This window comes from Neltuma alba, unplaced genomic scaffold (assembly GCF_004799145.2).
Source record: "Neltuma alba isolate B1F8T4 unplaced genomic scaffold, ASM479914v2 tig00012803_pilon, whole genome shotgun sequence".
Lineage (NCBI taxonomy): Eukaryota > Viridiplantae > Streptophyta > Magnoliopsida > Fabales > Fabaceae > Neltuma > Neltuma alba.
This window is the reverse complement of record NW_021637200.1, coordinates 123,087-143,788: the sequence shown is the minus strand read 5'-3', so window position 1 is coordinate 143,788 and position 20,702 is coordinate 123,087. Positions and strand designations below refer to the sequence as shown.

General features: G+C 28.1%; 1 protein-coding gene across 1 annotated transcript; it reads left to right on the top strand.

Moving 5' to 3' along the window:
- Positions 1–11,443: 11,443 nt before the first annotated feature.
- LOC114731095 (ribosomal RNA processing protein 36 homolog) lies at positions 11,444–15,785 on the top strand. Its single transcript, XM_028918221.1, has 10 exons — positions 11,444–11,712; positions 12,343–12,440; positions 12,526–12,656; positions 12,736–12,802; positions 13,291–13,343; positions 14,238–14,292; positions 14,384–14,458; positions 14,597–14,714; positions 15,224–15,270; positions 15,399–15,785. Exons 2-10 carry the CDS (start codon positions 12,348–12,350, stop codon positions 15,501–15,503), a joined length of 744 nt encoding a protein of 247 aa, XP_028774054.1. The 5' UTR covers positions 11,444–11,712; positions 12,343–12,347; the 3' UTR covers positions 15,504–15,785.
- Positions 15,786–20,702: the final 4,917 nt, after the last annotated feature.

Here is a 20,702-nt window from a genome sequence, read left to right as displayed (position 1 = left end):
GACGTCGCCGGCCAGAAGAGCTAGCTCACAGGCGAAGAGAAACTTGACAAAAACACTGACTTGATAAATTAAAACATCGCTGCATTGAGAACTGGATTTTGTCTGCGGCCAACCTGGCGTTTATATAGCCACTTTAATGAACTGTTTAAAAAGAAAAAAGAAAAGAAATCACGAAGAACTAATTATTTGGCTAAAAATGTAAATCTACCTATAAAATATAATTTGAGGATGCGCACCTAATATGATAATGTTCACTGGGATATAAAATACGAACAAAAATTTTAAAAGAGTCAAAAATAGAATAACCATTAAGTAAGCAATTGTCCGTGAATTTTTAAAACATAAACGGATGTAAGGCCATCATTAAAAAGTAACTGATGTCGTAGTTGTTTTATGCCATTTGAAAATTTTCAAGGACACTTATGTAAATATTTCATAAATAAATTTATGCCTTAATCTTTTAGTTAAATAATTTTTATATTCGCGTTTCACTTACATTTCATCGGGAAAAGAAACTTTTTGTTATTTGTTTTGGTTAAATTTCTGAAGCATTGGCCTTTATTTACATTTTGTCCAGATGTCCACTCTCATCGTCTGTGCTAATATTAAGGAAGTTTCAAGTTGGTAATTTTATTATTAAATTAAAAAATAAAAGCTAACATAAGTTATTCAAATGAAAATTTGAGATTTTCTCAAACTAACTAGGAGTTGGTGAATGGGGGAATGGTAAATAGGATTTGTTTTGCAGTATTGTCCTCGTTGCTTACGCTGTATTTGGATGCGTAGTTAAATGCAAAAGCGAACGCCCGCCGGCCAATGAGCCAAGCACGTTTTAGTTCAACATGAGAGGAGACTAGTCAACAAGTATCAATAATTCAATATCAACACACAACATAGGATGTCTAAATATATGAAAAAAATCATTTTATTTATTACTTATAAAATCATGTAATTTAGTTTAAAATTTATTAAAGATGCATAAAAATTTTAGTTAATTATTATTAATATTATTTATTGATCAAAACTTGATTAGTAAGATTATTTGCTGTTCCGTCTTTAAAATTAAAACCTAATTTAATGCATCAAATTTTCTAGTCTAAATATATATGTTTAGAGATTTATCTGGGGCCTTTGTTGACACCACAATTTTTTTCGATTATGATAAAATGTAGACTTTAAATATGTTGAAGGTTGTGAGTTAAAATAACTGAAAGTTATGAGACAACTGAATATGAGTTGCTAATGGATACATAATGATTCAGTTTTATCTAGCATATACAATTTATTTTCATTCAATAAAAATTTGAGAGGTTAAAACGAGATTTTTTTTACTAATTAATTTAAAGAGAATAATTAATAAACTTTTCGACATTTGTTTAATTCCAAAAGTGTAATTTTTTAATTTTTTGTTTTTCTTTTTGGAGCCAACCAGCATTGGCCGACTGCAGCCTTTTGGTCTGCAAAGTTCAACACAGATACGCATCTTTCACTTGCCCTTTGATTCTTGAACACGTCACAGCCTACCTCTTTGAAATCGAACTGGCTTGGCATCTAAAAATTAAAATAAATATAAAAATTACATTTTTATATGAAATGATTTTTATAGAATAATAAAAGCGTACTAAATATTCTATATTTAAAATGCAACACATTTTAATCTGTGTGAAACAAAATGAATTTTATCACCAAGATGGTTCCTCCCTTAACTGGTCTTTCTATGTATTTCATTCCAATAAAAATGTTAGTTTCATTAGAACAAATTAGGATTTTACTTGCAGTACCGTCTTAAGTGCATGTCACTTATATAATCTAAAATTTATAAGATACCCCTCTTTTTATAAATTATTCACAACGGTCTGCTTTCTTTAATTTTTTTTATAAAATATGAATCTATAAAATTAAAAAACATAAAAAATTTCATTATTCATAATTTAAATTTATCATTTGTCTTTTATCATAAAAAGACTCTAAAGTTTGAAACTATCAATTGAAATTTTATTTTTATTTTTTTATATCCTATTCTACTTATACCATACTTTGTGTAGAAATCATCAAGTGATCTGTATATATATAAATATATATTTATTGTATATTAAACAAAACTTAAAGACATGATAAATATGAATTGAAAGTGATTAAGATATGAACTATATTGCAAAATCAGGATTTATCAAAATCATTGTAGTATGTGAGTAAATTTCAGTTTAGATTAATTATATTTTCGGACTTGTAATATTGAGTAATGATTAATTCTGATTTAAATCACACCAACTTCAGTGGGGGGAAAAAACTTCAAATTTTTCATCCCAAAACTTGCATTCGAGACTTTATTTGAAAAATTTATTGAATTGTTTTCCCACAGACTTATTGGTTATTGGATTACTGGAGTTCTGGTTTTTTTTTCTCTTTGGCGGCAAATTGCAATTACAAAATTCCAAAATGTTGTCCAAAACATTATGCAATTCGAAAATACTAATGAATAAGATTAAGTCCACCGACCCTATTACTATTAAATCCACTACTATGAAATCTCAAGTTTTCAAGCCAAGCACTAATTAAAAAAACGAAGAAGTTTGAATTATTTCTTATGCGTATGAAGGTGTTAGCGATGATGCGGATTTGATCATATCCTTATTTAGTCATAGTTATCCTAGAAAAATCAATACATTTACTATACCTCTACTTATATACACATATCTAAAAATTCTTAAAAGTTATATATATCTCAAAGGATAATACTTATATTAAATTTTTTATATTTATTACATCAACTTCTTATCATCGTCCTACTTTTAAAATATTTTCATTTAACTATAAACTAATATATGAAAAATTGGACAGATGGCTACGTGTGATTAGAGAGTTTGATATAATAAATATAATAAACATAACGTGAGTATGTTCCTATCTTATAAGTTAGGAGAGAAATTCATAAAGGTTGGCTCCAAAGTTGGTATCCAAATAAGTAACATACAACTTTTTACTATTATACCAACCACACTTTTGAAATATTCTTAGTTGTGTGAAGGCGTAATTAGACATGGAATGAGGGGGATCTGATCACATTCTTATCTAACTAAAATCTCAGTTAATCAACATATTGTAAATTAAAGACGTGAACATATATAGATAAATTTAACAATACATTGTTGGCAATTTAATACTGGTATTTTTTATTATAAAAATGGTTATGATAGATTATGAATCTTTAACCATTAATTAATGCATAAATATTTAAAATCCTTCGTACTTGGGTTTGAATTGAGTCACCGTCAAGGGAAAGGGATTAAATTTCAATATGTACGGGCAATTCGATTTTCAGAAATATGATACGATCAATTAATTAAATTGTTAATAATTAATATGTTCAATTAATTAATCGTATTATATTTACAGTCAACACATCACAAACTTATTTACTTGTAATTGTAATATAATCATCCTTAACCATCAGGAAGAGAATCTATAGTTATTGCTGAGTTTGATATGGAAACCGCATGCATGCATGCAAGAACTAATATAAATTATTATTCGTTGTATAATAATTTGCGACTCTTGAGAATTCATATGAGCTCTTAAGTATAATAATTGCTTACTGTTTTTTATCCTTAATATAAGGTTTAATTGACTAATTTTGAAGATATCAAAAAAGTTACTGAATTATTTAATTATAGTATTTGTTACATGATCTTTCTAAAATACTTTTATGTATTATTAGATTATATATCAATTTACAAGTGAAACAAACTAGTTGAGAGAAAAATCATAAATATAAATATTTTAAAATAATTAGAAACTTTCTTGATCTCTTCAAATTAGCTAACTAAGTCTTATATTATAAGAATTGGGGTATTATTGTCATATAAATTAATCAACAAATTAACCATTAGACGAATCCAATATATATATAAAGATAAACTTAGCAATAATTAATTAATGAAATGCGCAATATGGGGTATTATATTGACAATTTCTAGTGACTTTTGATTACATTAATGTGAAGAAAACAGTGACAATGTATGCCTTATGCATGACCTTTCGCTCTTCTATGAGATAACATTAGAATTACTTGTCTAAGCAAAGTTCTTTTTTTTTTTTTAAGGTAATACTAAGCAAAGTTCTATTTTACTTGGACATGATGATGTGATTATTGTTAAAATAATCAATAATTATTCAATCACATTTTGATTGTATTTTCTACTTTCAATTATATATCTTATTTTTATGTTTATATATGTTATAGACTTATATTTCACAAATCATGAACAATGTAAAATAACTCCATGCAGTTTTATCTACTTATATCTAAATAGTACATATAATTCCTAGGATTTGGAACCTTTACTTGCATGAGCAGCTTACTATATAAAAGCCCATGCTACGTCTAGTTCTTAATATAAAAAGTTATTTAGATAATTAATTTGCAGATATTAAAAAAATTAGTTAATTTCTATAGTTATTCCAAATGTGTATAGGTTTTTTTATACTATCCGGCCATGTGTAATGGAACTACGTATCTCTCATTGGAAGTCTTTTTAATCAATTAAAAGAAATATGTAAAAAATATATATATAAATTTTAAAAGTAAAACGGATAGAGATTTTGTGCTTAGAATCAAAATAGATTTTTTGTCTGGATTCTATATCTAGGACTAGAAGTATTATAATGAATTAAGCATCATTGAGATGTTTATGAAAGAGTAAAGCACTCTTGATTTGACATTATGCCTTAAACTTATCATTTGAAATTGCCTTAAACTTAAAACTGAAAATAATTTTTATGGGAAAAGTGTTAATGCTTGCAGCTGCGCTACACACACACACACATTAATTTGAACTCTCAGTGTAAGCGCATCATTGGTGGAAGTTTTTTTTTTTGCTTTGTTTGTTTATTTTCAAGGCCATGAAAAGGTAAAGATGGTGAAAGTTATGGAGCGTCTGAAATCCTTGGTTAGTTTATTATTATTTATAAATTATAATGGCGACTTTTTTTTTGTTATTACAATTTCTTCTGCCGCAGATAAGGACAGAACTAGATTGTGCCATTTTAGGGGCAGCCGCCTCTAGGAATGTTCTTCCCTGTATATTATTGCATTTAATAAATTTTAATATTTAGTAAAAATTATGCATTGGCCCCCAGAATTCTATGGTTAGCCCTCCGAATTATTAAACTTTATAACTTCGCCCCCTCTTATAGTTTTTTGGGCCCTGAGACTTTACTAACTAGTTTAATTTAGGTCAGTGTTTTTGTCCTTTATACCTTATCAAGCAAAATCAGTCTCTATTATCGGAATGATCCATAGCTAAGCTTAATTTCTCTCAGGGTACTGAGGGCAATGAGTAAATCTCCTAATTAAGTTTACTCATAAAAAAGGTAAGTGTTTCCTGATAAAAATATATGAGAAATATTAATACAAAATATATACACACGTAATATTTATTAATACAAATATAATATGTATAATATTCAAACAGAATATCTAATATTATAATTATGTGATAATCATCCATCACAGTAATAAATGTTTATCATATTTATTCATGAAATTAAAAACTATTTTAAAAATAAAATCACAATTTTATTTTTTAATTATATTTTAAATAAAATAATCAATTAATCATTCATGGTCTCTTGGGGTTAATTAGCTCAGGTAATAATAATGCAGGCAGAAAAAGGAGTGTGGCGAGTGTTTATATGATTGAAATTATTCTGATATTGTGTTAAAAAAATAATCATTCTTTAATAAGCTTAAGAGGAGATGCTTGTTATTCATGGAGGAATCTTTCCGTAATCAACTAGGTGGAGACGCTTAATTATGTTAATTAATACTTAGCATACTAATTAAGCATTGAGCAACCTTTCTTTGCTACGTCGAGGCGCTTTTTCTCATTGAAGTAAAGACATTTCTTTTTAATGAAATACCCCCTACTAATAATAAATTACAATAACATTACCTTGACATGTAATTAAATAAACTAATATAAAATAAAAATTAAGTGAGCGTGGCATACATAGGCTCATGAGAGAAAGAATGCAGCAGAGAATTAATAAAGAAAAAAGTCCAGATCGTTTCTCAGTTTTGTCATTGTCAAGGAAACAGAGGATCAAATCACTAATAGTTTTTTCAGTCCAAAAATATGATTATAGTTTTTATTTATTAAAATTAATATCCATATTAACATTGTTATTAATTAATGTATGGACACATCAACATTAACTCGGGTGTAAAATACAAAATTTATAATAACTAATAAGTCGATCCCTTTTTGCGTGTGCATAAAGGTGTGTAATCTGTGAAAATGTTTATATTATTTTTAATTATTTAATTTTACACAAAACTTTAGTTTCATATTTTAATTTTATAAAGCGTTTTTTGTCTTTTAATTCTAACAATGTTGATAAAAAATGTTGGTGTTAAAATTTTAAAGATTGACAAAATATTCTCAAATATTGATATATAAAGTATAGTTTTAAAAAATTAATAAGGATTGACACAAAAGCTTATTATTTGGAATCAACAGTGCTAGGGCTAGAAAAAAATACTTTATAAAATTAATCAAGAGATTAAATTGAAATTTTATGTGTATATATAATGATTGCCAAAAGAAAAAATTTCTGGGCGAAGGCATTTGATCCTCAAGTTTAATTTCAACGCCTCTCTGTACCAAAAAAATTTCAACGCCTTCTTTTTTTTTTTGGCCTGATAATTTCAACGCCTTAACTTCTACTCAAAATCCACCTTTCCTCAAAAGTCAAAACACAAAAGCTTATTACAAAAATATCAAAAAGTTAATTACTACCTCCTGTCTTAAATATAAGATTTTGTTTGTAATCTATAAATAAGATTTTATAATTAGCACCAGTGTTTTTGTATAAAATGTTCATTCCGTACCTTTTTTTGGCAAAAAATTGCATACTTTATACAAATTAAAAAAGTTAATTGACTGTGTTTTTACGAATATCATTTGTTAAACAGTTGTCTTTCATGTGCGTCTCTCTCTATGATTAAAAGCACTATTTTTTTTTAGCAAAATTGAAAGCCCTGTTTTTAGAGTTTTTTTTTTTAAAATAAGAAACGCATTAATCATTATCTGGACTTTGCAAAGCATCTTATGAATAAGAATATCCATTTTTTTTTATAAAGGTTTCTTATTAAAAAGAAGGTTAAACTATACAAAATCCATACTGAATTTTACAGTATATCTATAACTTTTATAACCTTTGAAACTTTACAATAATTCTCCCGTAACTTTTACATTAATGCAAACAACTCTCATACTATTGTTTTTATTTGTAAGTCTATTTATTTGTAAATAACTTGAAATTTAAAAAGTTTATCTGTAAGTTAAAGTTTGAAAGAGTTATGTGCATACAAAAATAAGTTTTAATGAGTAGAAAATTGGTAGTTTGGAGTTATCTACATAAAATGTAGAAGTTCGGGAAGTTTATTGTACAGTTTCAAAGGATGAAAAGATTATTTACATAAATATAAAATTTGAGGAAGTTTCATATGATTTAAGCTTAAAAAAGAGGAAGAATATGATATATTATAATATTATCTTTTTGATAATGCTGAACTTTTTGGTCAAAATGTTCAACAGATACTTTCTGAGAATCTGCCTTCCTCAGTAACGCATGGCCTCGGATGGGCGAGGGCGTGTGGCTACTAGCTAACCTATGAGAAACTTCTCTTGACCAAAAATTCAGACTACGAAAAAAACCTAATATATATTAATTTTGATTCTTAATTTAAGATCTAGTTGATTAATATGATAAAATTAAAAAACATAAATAAATTAGTTTAAATTATTTTTATTTACTTTTCTCTTTAAAATTAATTTGCTTGACTTATGAACTACTACTCCTATTCTAAATATAAGAATTATCTTGTAGTGTAATTTACACTATAAAATAATTCTTATATTTAAAACTGGATGAATAATATATACTTTAATGATATACATAAATATTTAAAAAAATTATATAATATACTTTATAATTAAGTAATTTATTTATTTTTTAATTTTTTCAAACTAATCAATTATGAGTCTTATATTAAAGATAAAAAAAATGGTATATTTTTACATTGTAATTAAATATGCCATACACACTTTTTTTTTTTAAATAATCAGCGCGTGTCTTTGAATTTTAACGATCATCATAGATGAGATATGAGCCTCTTTGGTTTATATTTTATTCAAGCTCAAAACATTTTCAAATTTCTTAGACATTCCTAGTAGAAGGGGTTTCGCCCGCTTAAACATTTGGTTTAATTTCAAATTTGTATGAATACGTAAATACTTTTAAAAAAGTCGTTTTTAATAAAATCTAACAATGCTCGAATCTGACCTAATCTACAATCATATAAAAAAAAAAAGCGTATCATCATTGATATGGTCTAATTTAATTTTAACGCCGGAGTGAGATCAAATCAAAGTAAATTGATCACTTAATTATAAGGAAAAAACAATTTTTGGTAATTTATGAAATCAATTTTGGAGCTCAAACTATGGTTTTAAGATTAAACACCCCACATTTTTATGAAACCATGGTTTGGCTCCAAAATCATGGTTTGATCCACCCAAACCATGGTTTCATGAAAAGAAAAAAAAAAGTTGCTTTTGGAAAACGTGATCCTTTTTTTACATTGTAATATTACCTCTAATCCTTAATATAAAAGCTAATTAACTAATTTGAGCATATTAAGAAAATTAATTAAGTTAGTTATTTGTAATAAATAAGTATTAATTTTTTCTAAAATACTATTTCTAATTATATGTACTGACTAGAAGTACCATTTGATAAAATATTTAACATGTGTAACTACTACAAGGACTATTTTAGAAAAAAATAGATAAATATAAGAAACAAAATGGATTGGGGTTTTATATTTAGAACCAAATTGAATATCAAAATACTCTTATATTAAAAATCAGAAGTAGTATGTTGTTAAAAAAAACTAGCTATAAAAAAATGTGATGAGATTTCATGTTTAAAATCTTTAAGAGACAAATAATATTATTCAATTGGCAAAAAAAATCATTTTTTTGAAAACATGTTTAATCTTATATTTTATAAATACATATACACATTAATTATTTATTAATTATGTTATTTATATATTATTTATTATGTTGGCAAAAAATATATATACTATTAACAAATTTATTACTTCAAATAAAAATATATTATAAAATCTATCTCTTATATAATTATCATGTTAACATATGTCTTTTTTAGTAATTTACACATATGAAAAATACTTCTGATACCAACTATCCAAACACTTTCACTTTATCAAAATTACTTTTTTAAAAAATCTATTCTTTCAAAATTTATTTTCAAAAATCATTTTTTCCTAAAAATTATTTTTCAAACCATGACGTGGTTTTACCCAAACACATCCTAACTTATCAAAATCAAATCAATCCAACTTACTGCAAGTCTATGACTCCTATTTTGACCCAAAAAAAAAGTCTATAATTCCTATAATATAATACTCCAATAGTAGCAATAATATGCATTGACGATATTGCGAATAAAAGCATGCTAATGGGGACTTGACTTTATATTGTGTTTAAAGAAGCAAATAAACCTACCTCATATGGCAATTCTTTTTTGCCAGCCAAATGGCAATTAATATTGTGGAAAGTAATAATTAAAGGCACTATGCCACCAAACTCAATTATGAAGCTAAGCCTCCATGCGCGCATATATAAAGAGAGAAGTCACGTGCGGAAATTGAATGAAAAAAAAAAATCATTGAATTTGGTGGGATCAGAGCTGGACAATCAAGGCTCAAGAGAGGAAAATTTTCATTGGAAATTATTTTTTATAGCTAAACAAAATGATATTAAGTATTAACAATGAAAAAAGTTACATATAAGAAATGGAAGCAGAAGAAATACATGTGCTCTTTATAACCTGATTAAATAAGGAACACCCAAACTCTAAATGTTAGGAAAAAAAATTGCAACGTAAAGAAAATATGAATTCCAACAATATTAGATAGAATTTCCCAAAAAGTTCAACTAATGGTGCATGAGAAAATTTTAATGAGTTCAATTTAAAAAATTAAAAAAGTAGAGTTTTGAAATTTTAGTAAAGAGAAGTTGTAAGATAAAATATTAATAAAAATTAATTAAACACAGGATAAAATTAATTAAAATTTTTCTTCTCCTGCCTTTCCCCCCCTATTTTCCTTATACCAAAGATAGAGTGATGGATTATTACCAATAAACATTATTTTATTAGAATAAGTTTTGACTGCTTATGCATGAGAGCTTGAATTTGAATTTATGTGAATGCAGAAAATATGTTCAGAAGAACTACTTCCAATTAGGCTTAGAACATAAGGAACATGATGACTTGATATCATCTTCACTTTCCTTTGGCTTATCACCTATATTTTGTTTAAGATTCCAAACTCAATATTGGTAACTAAACACAAGGATTGCATTGGTTAAGGATCTAGCTTAACCATGGTATTATTAAATTACAGGTGTTATCACTAATTGGGTTTAATAGTATTTGAATAAAACATGGTATTATTAAATAATGGAGGATTCTATTAAAAAAATTAAATAGATATTATAATGTTGGGAAAAATTAGGGTGATCATTATGAGATGCTTTTTGACAAATGCCTCCCATGATATTATGAAGATCAAAAGTAAATCTATGATGAAAATAGGTTAGGATAGTGGGTAATCTATACAATTTTCTAAATCGCAGAATATAAAGATAAGTCAAAATAAATTAAGAGGATTGACTCAGGCACACGTGGTATCCATTATTGTGGTGACTAATATAGCCTCATCTAGTATGGTGACGTGACGTGTATAGATCAGTCTTGTCCCTCTATACTTAGTCGTGTCTTGTATATAGTAAGTTGTATTTTCTGAGACAAGGTTCATGGTTTTTATGAGTTACATGTTTGTATATATAAAAAAAATTAATTCATTTAATTCATTTTTAACATTTATTGATCACACATCTCTGTGTTAATTATTGCATAATAATTATATTTGATTCTCTCTCTGTTTTTTTTAAATAGACTCACACCTATCTTTTTTAACTCATTTCTCTCTGACTCACCCCATGCATCGGGGTACATATAATATTATTAAAATATAAATAAATAACTTTAGACTGTTAATTTGGTTGAAAAAATTAAATTTAAACTATTAAAATTTAATCTAGATAGTTCACATATCTAGTATAGAAATTAATTTATATAATATTTAATAAAATATATATCATATTACACCTAAACCATTCATCCATTTTTTTAATCAAACATATTTCTTTTTTTTTAATTATTAAAAGGCAATTTATTGAGTAAAAGGATTACAAGCTAAAAGGGGCTGGCCCAAAGGACTTTTTTTTGAAATTTCACTGATGGAGCCCTAATACGCCTAAAGTCGGCCCAAAGCTCAGTTTGCATAACCCATCTTTTCTCCGAGCATTGCTGTATCGCAAAGAACACAACTGAGCTCCGTCGTCCTCCGTCGTCCCAGTGACTTTGTCCCCCGCTATTGCGTTGCACCAAGGGAAGAGAAGCGCGTAGATAAGAAGAAGGAGGGCGAGATAGAGAAATAAATAGATAATAGAGAGACAGAGAAAGAGTTGCCGAGGTAGAAGTACAAGAGCGAAGAAAGCAAAAATTAAAGGAGCTGTAGAAATCGCAAGGATATACGCTCTAAATCTGGAGGTGAAATCTGTTCCTTTCTTTTATCTCTAACTGGTATAGTCGATATCGTGAGATTAAACCGATGGTGAAACATCTCTATGCATGTTTGGCCGACTTTCCCCTCTGTTGTTTTGGAATATGCCCTGTTATTGCCAATGTATGCCTCCTTCGGTAATTTATCCTATGTTTGAATTCTAGTGGATGCTCTTTTTTGTTTTCCTGAATTTGGTTAAGTATAGGCAACTTCTGGGTTGTCTTTCAATATAAATATAATATAATATAATGTAATATAATTGGCCTTCTCTGTCTTGTGTGTTGGCCTTGCAACATTCATCGACGGACCTTTTGCTTTGGCTTCATCCTTTGTGTGTCATCCCTTTAGAGTCGTTATATTCTACGTAATGTGTATTCCTTCACAGTTCTTCACACAGATTTAGACTGTGTGTGCATTTATTTAATAATAGTATTTGACTATAATTATGACTCATGGGTCGATTGGTCTGGCTTTCATGACAATGACTCGATTGCTCATCAATTATTCCAGATAGATATTTGTTGATGAATCATTTCCACATCAGTTTCGCCTCTGGAACCCAATCTTTTCTTTCATAATGTTGATATCAAGTTTTGGAAAATTATTTGAATCTGCAGTTAAAATGAAGAAGCACAGAGCCCCAATTCCTGAATCCAGCAAAATCCAATTTGAGGAGAGTGATACAGAGCAATCTTCTTCCAGTTCCTCAGAAGACGTGGGTAACTCCGAGCAATATTAAATTATGAACACTATTATCAAAACAACTGTTATATTGAGAAGCTGCTGTTTTCATGATATAGGAGGAGGAGATAAAGCAGGAGCTGGCTGATGCAACATTTGAGGAGTTGCAGAAAGCACGATCAAATGGTTCACATGCAATTTTTCAAAAGACTAATGTGGAGAAAAAGTCAAGGAGACCCAACAAGAATAGGTATTGTAACAGAGTAGCGATGTGAGATTTATTTCTGTTTCGGAAGCACTTCAAATAACTAAGTTTTTTCCTTCACTAGGCCAATGGAAGTCAGTTGCAAGAAGCCAGTTCCTGTTATCAGAGACGTTGTGCAAGCTCCTAAGAAAGTAAGTTCATTTATCAATCCAAGTGGCGCAAAGAACTGACTCTGTAGTATTCCAAGTTCTTTTCTTCTATTGATATTATTCTATGTTTTATACTTCTAACAAAGAATTGACTTTTCTGTTTCCTTAAGTATTAAACCGGTGTTTCTATTTCTTATTTTTCTTCTTTTTTAGCTCTTGCAATTGCTAGAAGTTTGCATCATTAGTTGCGGGCTCTTGTTAAGGAGGATGACTCATTGCAGCCTGTTGCTTATCGTTTGCTTAACAAGCAAGCATACACTTTACTCTGTCAAACTTGGTTTCCCAGCATTTGTATAAATTTAAGATATAAGCTACTTGAGTTGTATTATATGGAAGTCTAAGTAAACACACTGTAATCTTCAAATTTAGGGTTGTGCAATATGATGCTTTCAACTGGTTTTGTATGATTATCTTTCTATGCTATCTATCGAGTTTCTTATTGTATTATGAATACCTTCAACTGTGTTCAGGTTGCACGAGATCCTAGATTTGAATCTCTATGTGGTAGACTCGACTCTGATGGGTAAGTTCGTCTGTGAGTGTTTGCTATCAGGTTTTTCCATTTTTATTCTGCTGTCTTGTACACTTGTGTTGATAGACTGTTTACTTCTATAATGCCATGTGGGTAGCATTTATCTAAAAAAAAAAATTTCCTATTTGAGTTTGTCTTACATTCGTTACTGATGATGGTTTTTGTGTTAGTATGGATATTCTGAGTGTCTTTTACCTTGGATTACCGTAATGATATATACATGGCACTGAGTTTAATGTTCTTCTTGTTTTGTCTGGTTTTTTCACTATTGTTATGAAGCTGATTTCAATATTCATGCTGTTTTATCTGGTTGTATATTATTTATAGAGGTTTCTTGTTACCTCTCAAATGAATATGATTTGTACCTGATATTGTTTGGTTTTTCTAGTTGGAAGGAAACGGTGGACTGTTTTCAGGGAAAACCTTTTCCATAGTTTTTTTTTTTTTGGGGGGGGACAATGTTCCAAGTCTTATCTATGTTAGTCGGATAATTGTCTCTATAGTCTATGGGAGTTTATAAGGTTTATATGCGATTAACAAGCATTACTTAGGAGTTTTTTCCCCCTGTTATTGATTCTTTAAGTTCTTCTATCTTAGAGTTTTTGCTATCACCGCCTATATTTTTGTCTGCCTTTCTGGCTTTTAATGAAATCATTGTTAATGTTACACCTCAGTTGGATGTGTAAGGCGCTGTAGTCCTTTGTCACTAGTGATGCAAATCTTGGTGGTTTTGCATTTTTATTTTTCATTCTGAGCAAGGAATTTCAAACATGCTGGAATTAACTTTTGGCATGGTGTTTGTATATGCGTGTGTGTATGTGTGCGTTTTCTTAGATGTTAGAACTATTTACATTAAATACACAATATACATTTTTGGACTTACAGGTTTAGGAAGCGATATAATTTTTTATTTGATGGCGAACTGCCTGCCGAAAAACAGGTGTTTATCCTTAAATGATGTTGTATGGCTGGCTTTAGTTTATTATATGAGTTTGATAATATATTTCATACTCTCTTTCTGAGGATAAAAGGCTTTACTCAAGGCTTTGAAGAAATCTAAAGATCCAAATAAGGTCAATGAATTGGAGGAACGCATATCTTGGATTGTAAGTAGTTGTCTATTGGCTGTAGATTTTGTCAAATTCCAACTATTTATTCCAATTTTGTGATCTCCATTTTAGAAGCTCGTCTCTCTACAGAAAGGTGACACTCATGCACTTGATCAAATTTATATATTTTCTCAGGATAAGCAGTTGAAGTCCGATGCCACCAAGAAACCTGATGCAGAGATATTGGCGAAACACAAGAAGAAAGAGAGAGAAGCAGCAAAGCAGGGCAAACGTCCCTTTTATCTCAAGAAATGTAATGTCTACTTCCTTGTTGTCCAAAAGACCAACCATGCATCTGATTTATAGAGTTGATGCAGCTTTGTTAGATTGATTATTAATATATTGCCATTAATTAATTGATGATATTGAGTAATTCTATTCACTTTTATTGCATTCTGTAGTGCATAACTATCCTAGTATCATATACTGCTTTGGCGGTAATGATGATTAGATACGTTGTTGTTGGTGATTGGGCATTTGCCTTGTTGAGTTTGTAAGGTGTCAAAAGCAGCGGTGCTTATCTTTTGAAGAACATTATTTAAATATGCAGTGGTTGTTTACCGCTTTAGGGTACGAATACATTATATATGTTGTCTGATTCTAGGGCAAGTTATATCTTTTTCACATCTAGTTAGATTAATTGGAAATTGATATTTATAGATGTCGTTCAAGTGGCACCTTACAAATGCACACAGAAGCTTATAAAAGAAGTAAATTAATAAATAATAGGCATATTCTCTGACTTGTTCTTGTTACTTGCAGCTGAAATCCGAAAGCAAAGGCTTATTGAAAAATATGAGGATCTCAAGGTATGCACTTGCCTGGGCCTTCTGAAAGTTATTGTGTTTGTGTTGTTCCACAGTCTCGGACAACCAGCCCTCATTTTATCATGTCATATAATGATCTCACTGACTTGATATTGGCACTTCATTATCAGTCTTCTGGCAAACTTCAATCATTCATTGAGAAAAGGAGGAAGAGGAATGCTGCAAAGGATCATAAATACGTGCCATATCGTAGATCCAGTGAAACTGGGCAATGAGGTCTTTTTGCATGCTACAGCTATATGAATTTTGCCTGCCATTTCATGATTGTGAACCTGTTGAGGATTACTGCCATGACATGTTCCGGTGAAAGTCTTGTCTATTACCAACATTCTAATCACCCCTCTTTAATGTTATGTTTTGAGAAAGGTCTTGGTCTGATAATGGTGTGGGGTTAGATCCTTGGTGAATTGTGATAGCATATACTGGTGACTGGTCTAACAGTTATATTATAACTGTCTTCTTTTTAGAAGCAGATATAATTAAAATTTTCGGCTATATCTGTGTTTGAGCAGCTTGAGATGCCAATTTTATTTATTTATTTATGTTTTCAAATTGCTACTTCGGCTTTGCTACTTTATTTTGGGAATGTTATGAGTGTCTCATCTCCTTAATGGTCTGTTTGGCTGAATGGAAGGAAGGAGAGGGAAGAGATTTTAATGGAGGGAATAGAAGGTGAAGAGATGAGAGAGACTTTAATATTACCTTGTTTGGATTGATCAAAAGAAGAAAAAGGAATGGATTTTAATATTATTTTTTGGTTTAGGAAAGGAAGGAAGGGAAAATGTTTTTATAAGGCCAATTTTATCCTTGTTCTATTTATGTTGTTTTTATGTTCCAACTTTCATAATGTTTAATAAAATATAATAATAAATTACATTTAATATATAGAAGTATCATTTGTAATCATACTTACAGCCTATATACCATAATAATTATAAATATTATGACTATGATATATACACACAATAATAACTAATCTTAATATACACACACGGGCGCACACAACTCTTCAGAAGAATTAGTTTTTTATGTCTGTGTTAGTTAACAATTTTTTTAGTATAATTAGTTAACTGTCAGGTTTTTAGTTAACAATTACTTGATATTGGTCGGAGTATTTTGACACTAGAATACAATTTTAAACTTTTAATGTTTTAATTTAAAATTTTCATTGGTAATTTTTAATTGAAAAATATTTTTTAAAAATTTAATAGTTAAATGAACATAAATAAATGTATAACTATATACAAATTGGGTGAGATGAGATGAGGAAGAAAGGTGAAAGGGTAGAATGAAAATATTAAAAATAGTCATAAACAATTTAGTCAAAATAAAATAAAAATATACATTTTCCTCTAAATCTTCTCAACTTTTGACCGGGAAGGGGAAACTTTATGAAATTTTTCCTCCCCTCCTATAAAGTTTGGATTGCTAAACAAAGAAAGGGAAGCAAAATCCTTCTCCTTCTCTCTCCTTCTCTCTAAATCTCTTATACCAAACGCACCTTAAAACTCTTGTTTTTTTTTTCCCCAATCTTTTTATTTACAAATTTATGTGAGGTTCAATGATGGAATTGCAAGGTATGAAAGGTTAAGGATGTTCAATGTGAAAGGATATCATTTTAGGTAAAAAAAAGTATTTTAGTTAAATATAATTAAATTTTAGGGAAAATCACAAATAAAGGTCATGGAATATGAAAAATTGCAAATAGCAATCTGTTACAATATTATTATGAGTTTTGATAATTATAGTACGGGTTTTGATAAAAAAATTTTGTAAACGGGTCCTTATTCATAATTTTTCAGATTCTATGGTCTTTATTTATGGTTTTCTCTAAATTTTATTATAATCTAAACTATTTTATAATTTTATTAAGGGAAAATCCCTTAAAGAGGTACTTTAATAATTCAAATTTTTTGAGGAATTTTAAAATTTTATAAAATGACTTTAATGCCCTTTTTATTAGAAACCTAGATAGATGAGAATTTTTATTATTCCCATATTACATAAGAACTTTGAATAAAAGAAACTCGATGCCTACTATTACAAAGTCAAAAAATCAATTAAGTAAACAGCGACGAATTAGTTTTTATATTAAATTTTCCTCCCTTAGTGCAAGTGTATTATGAAGATAGAATGTTATTAACTTAAAAATTAAAATGTGTTAACCGTGAAATGAAACATGTTAATTTTCAATGTTATACTCTAATCACGTTTTATTTAAAAACTCATTGCAAGGGTGCTATGCCAATATAAAGCTATTAATTGAGAACTAAAATTTGTTAACTAAGTAATTGAACATATTAATTTTCAAAATTGTATTGTAATCAAGTTTTACAATAAGTGTGTTATGGGGCCAAAAAGTTGTTAATTTAAAATTGAAACGTATTAACTGTAAAAGTAGAACATGTTAACTTTTAAAATTATTTATGATTAATTTTTATTCAAAAATTTATTGCAAGTGTATTATTAAAGACTTCCTGTAAATGTATTATAAAAATAAAAATTTGTTAATTTAAAATTAAAACATATTAATTGTAAAATGAAATATGTAAATTTAGAATTCTTTTAGCTTTCAATGTAAGGGAAATTAGAGTTATTTCATAAAATTTTAAAATTTTTCTTCAAGCCATGTGACCTGATCAGAGGTTTGATAAATTTAGCTACCTAAATAAGAATTTGGGTTATTTAATTATCTTTTTAAAGAGTTTTCTCTCTTATTAATCTATATGTAAATTTCATAGAAAGTAAATATTACTCGCCTTGTTTCTAAGACAAAATTGAGATTGTGGTGTTTATGAGCGCGCCCACACAAAAGATAACTTACAAAAATTATAGGAGTAATAATTATTTCTTGAAGTACATTTAATTAAATAATTTTATACTAGAAAAAAGAATGGAATGAGTATTTGATGGGAAAAATTGCAACAAAAACCTTAAAAATTAAAAAATTGCATGAAGGGTCCTATTCAAAAAAATTGTTATCTATGCTAATGCTCTAATGGGATTTTATTTGTTTTTTGTTTTTTTTTGCGATTATCCCTTTTTTTTCTTGGTTTTCCAGAATATCCTTCTATCCGAATGGTAAGAGATTAATATCTCAGAATACTGTCAGACGTCATAGTGAGGATCATCCTAACAATGTTTTTTCCATATATATCCCATGTTCCATTTTACTTCGACAGTTTTGGGCCTATTGCTTTGAATAATACCCTTTTTTTTTTTTAAAAAAAAAAAGAAAGCTGAGCGAGTGCCGTACTATGGGAGCGGAGTCCCTTTAGTTGAATAATATTCCTTTTCCATCTCTCCATTCTCACATTAAAAATTTCAACAACTAAAGCCTCATTTGAAATTATTTATAAAGATATTTTACGTAAATCATAATTAAAATATTGCTCATAAGTAATTCCAAATGAACTCTAAGATCTAACATAAAACTGTTATTATACTTCATCTAATTCTTAATATAAAAATTATTTAATTAATTTAAATAGATTATTAAAGTCAATTAATTATAATAATTGTGACATGATCTCCTACAGTATAAGATTAGATCGTACATCATTTTATAAGTTATATAAATGAGTTTGGACAAAAATGATGAACATAAAAAATAAAGGAAATTAATGTCTTATATTTTAATATTAAATCTTAGGCAACCTAACTCCCATCTTAGGCACTGAAGGGAGTATTATTGAATAAAAATAAATAAATTTAAATTATTAAAATTTGACCTCAATTGTTTAGGATTATCATAAAAATTAAAAAAAAACTAATAAAATATTTCAATAATAGTTTATGGTTATATACATGAAAAAAATTTAATTACTAAAAAATCTCAATAATAAGTGATCGACCAAAACTTCTTGTTATTACCTACTCTGGAACTCACTATTACTTACTATTCACTTGTCATTGAATTTTAGAGTAATTAAATCCTAGTTTTGAGATCTGATTATAATTCTCCCTAAAAGTTTTACAATATACTACCTTCGGTCTTTAATATAAAAGCTTGTTTGACTTTTATTTTGGTTCTAAATATAAAATCTCAATTAGGAGTGAGCATTCGATTTTTCGATTCAGTTATTGGTGATAACCAAATAACCAAATAGAGCAAATTTTAAGCATTGAACCGAAACTGATTAACTGAACTAACTGAAACTGAATTTATCAAAATATTTCAGTTCGGTTAACCAATTAACCAAAATATATAAATATAAAAAGTGATTTTAAATTAAAAATAATAATAAAACACAATTGTAACCATTAGTTAATAAATATTTCATCATTCAATGTGATTTATTATAATCATATTTATTGAACATAAATATATTTAAAGAGTTCACATAAACCCACATATATATTTATTATAATAATATTTATTAAATATGAATATATAATATATTTATTTCGGTTTTTTGGGTTATAATTGAATTTTTTCTACTAACCGTACCGAACACCGAAAATAAATTATTCAAAAAATAAAAACCAAATATGTAACTGAAAACCGAAATAACCGAACCGAAAAACCGAAACTAAATTCAGTTTGGTTCGGTTTTCTATTACAGTTCGGTTTTGCTCGCCCCTAATCTCAATTTACTTTATTTGTCATATTTATCTATTTTTTTCAAATAATTTTTGTAATAATAACAGTTCTAACCAATATACTTGATAACATGGATATTTTAGAAAAGATAACATATATGTATTATAAATAACTAGCTTAATTATTTTTTTAATTTATTTAAATTAGTCTATTAGCTTTTATATTAAGTACGAGAAGTAGTATTCCATATCTATCATTAAGATTTTGATCCTGAGTGGAGAAGAAAAAGAGAAGATCGTCCATGTGCAATTAATAATAGAGTATCATATACCACTCCGGTCCTAAAAGTAAATTATTTGTAAGGAAAGTTTTGCTTCTAAATATAAGTCACCCTTAATATATTTAATGTTTAATCTTTTATTTTTTTTAATTTTCATTAAAAAGAGAGAAGATCGAAAAGGAAAAACATGAAAATGATTTGTAAATGAAGAAAGTAAAAACTTTAATAAATGCAAAATTAAAAAATTTTATCAACTTAATACATTTCTTAATATACTAAAATATGTTACAAGTGATTTATATTAACAAATTGTATAAGGTGAAAATGCCTTTTATGAAAAAGTAGAGGTTGAAGGTATAATCTTGCAAAAATACGTGTCAGTGTATTTGTAGTTGTCCCTGCTAAAAAGAAATGAAGCGCACAAGATTAAACACGTAAAGTTATATTTTATTTATGATGAAATCACGGGATCCTACATGAACCTTACACTCAATACAATCTACGTACAAACCCTGCCATAACACTAACCATAACAAGTCCAAATCCACGCATGCATGGATTTATTTTGTGGTAAACATATCACATAATAAT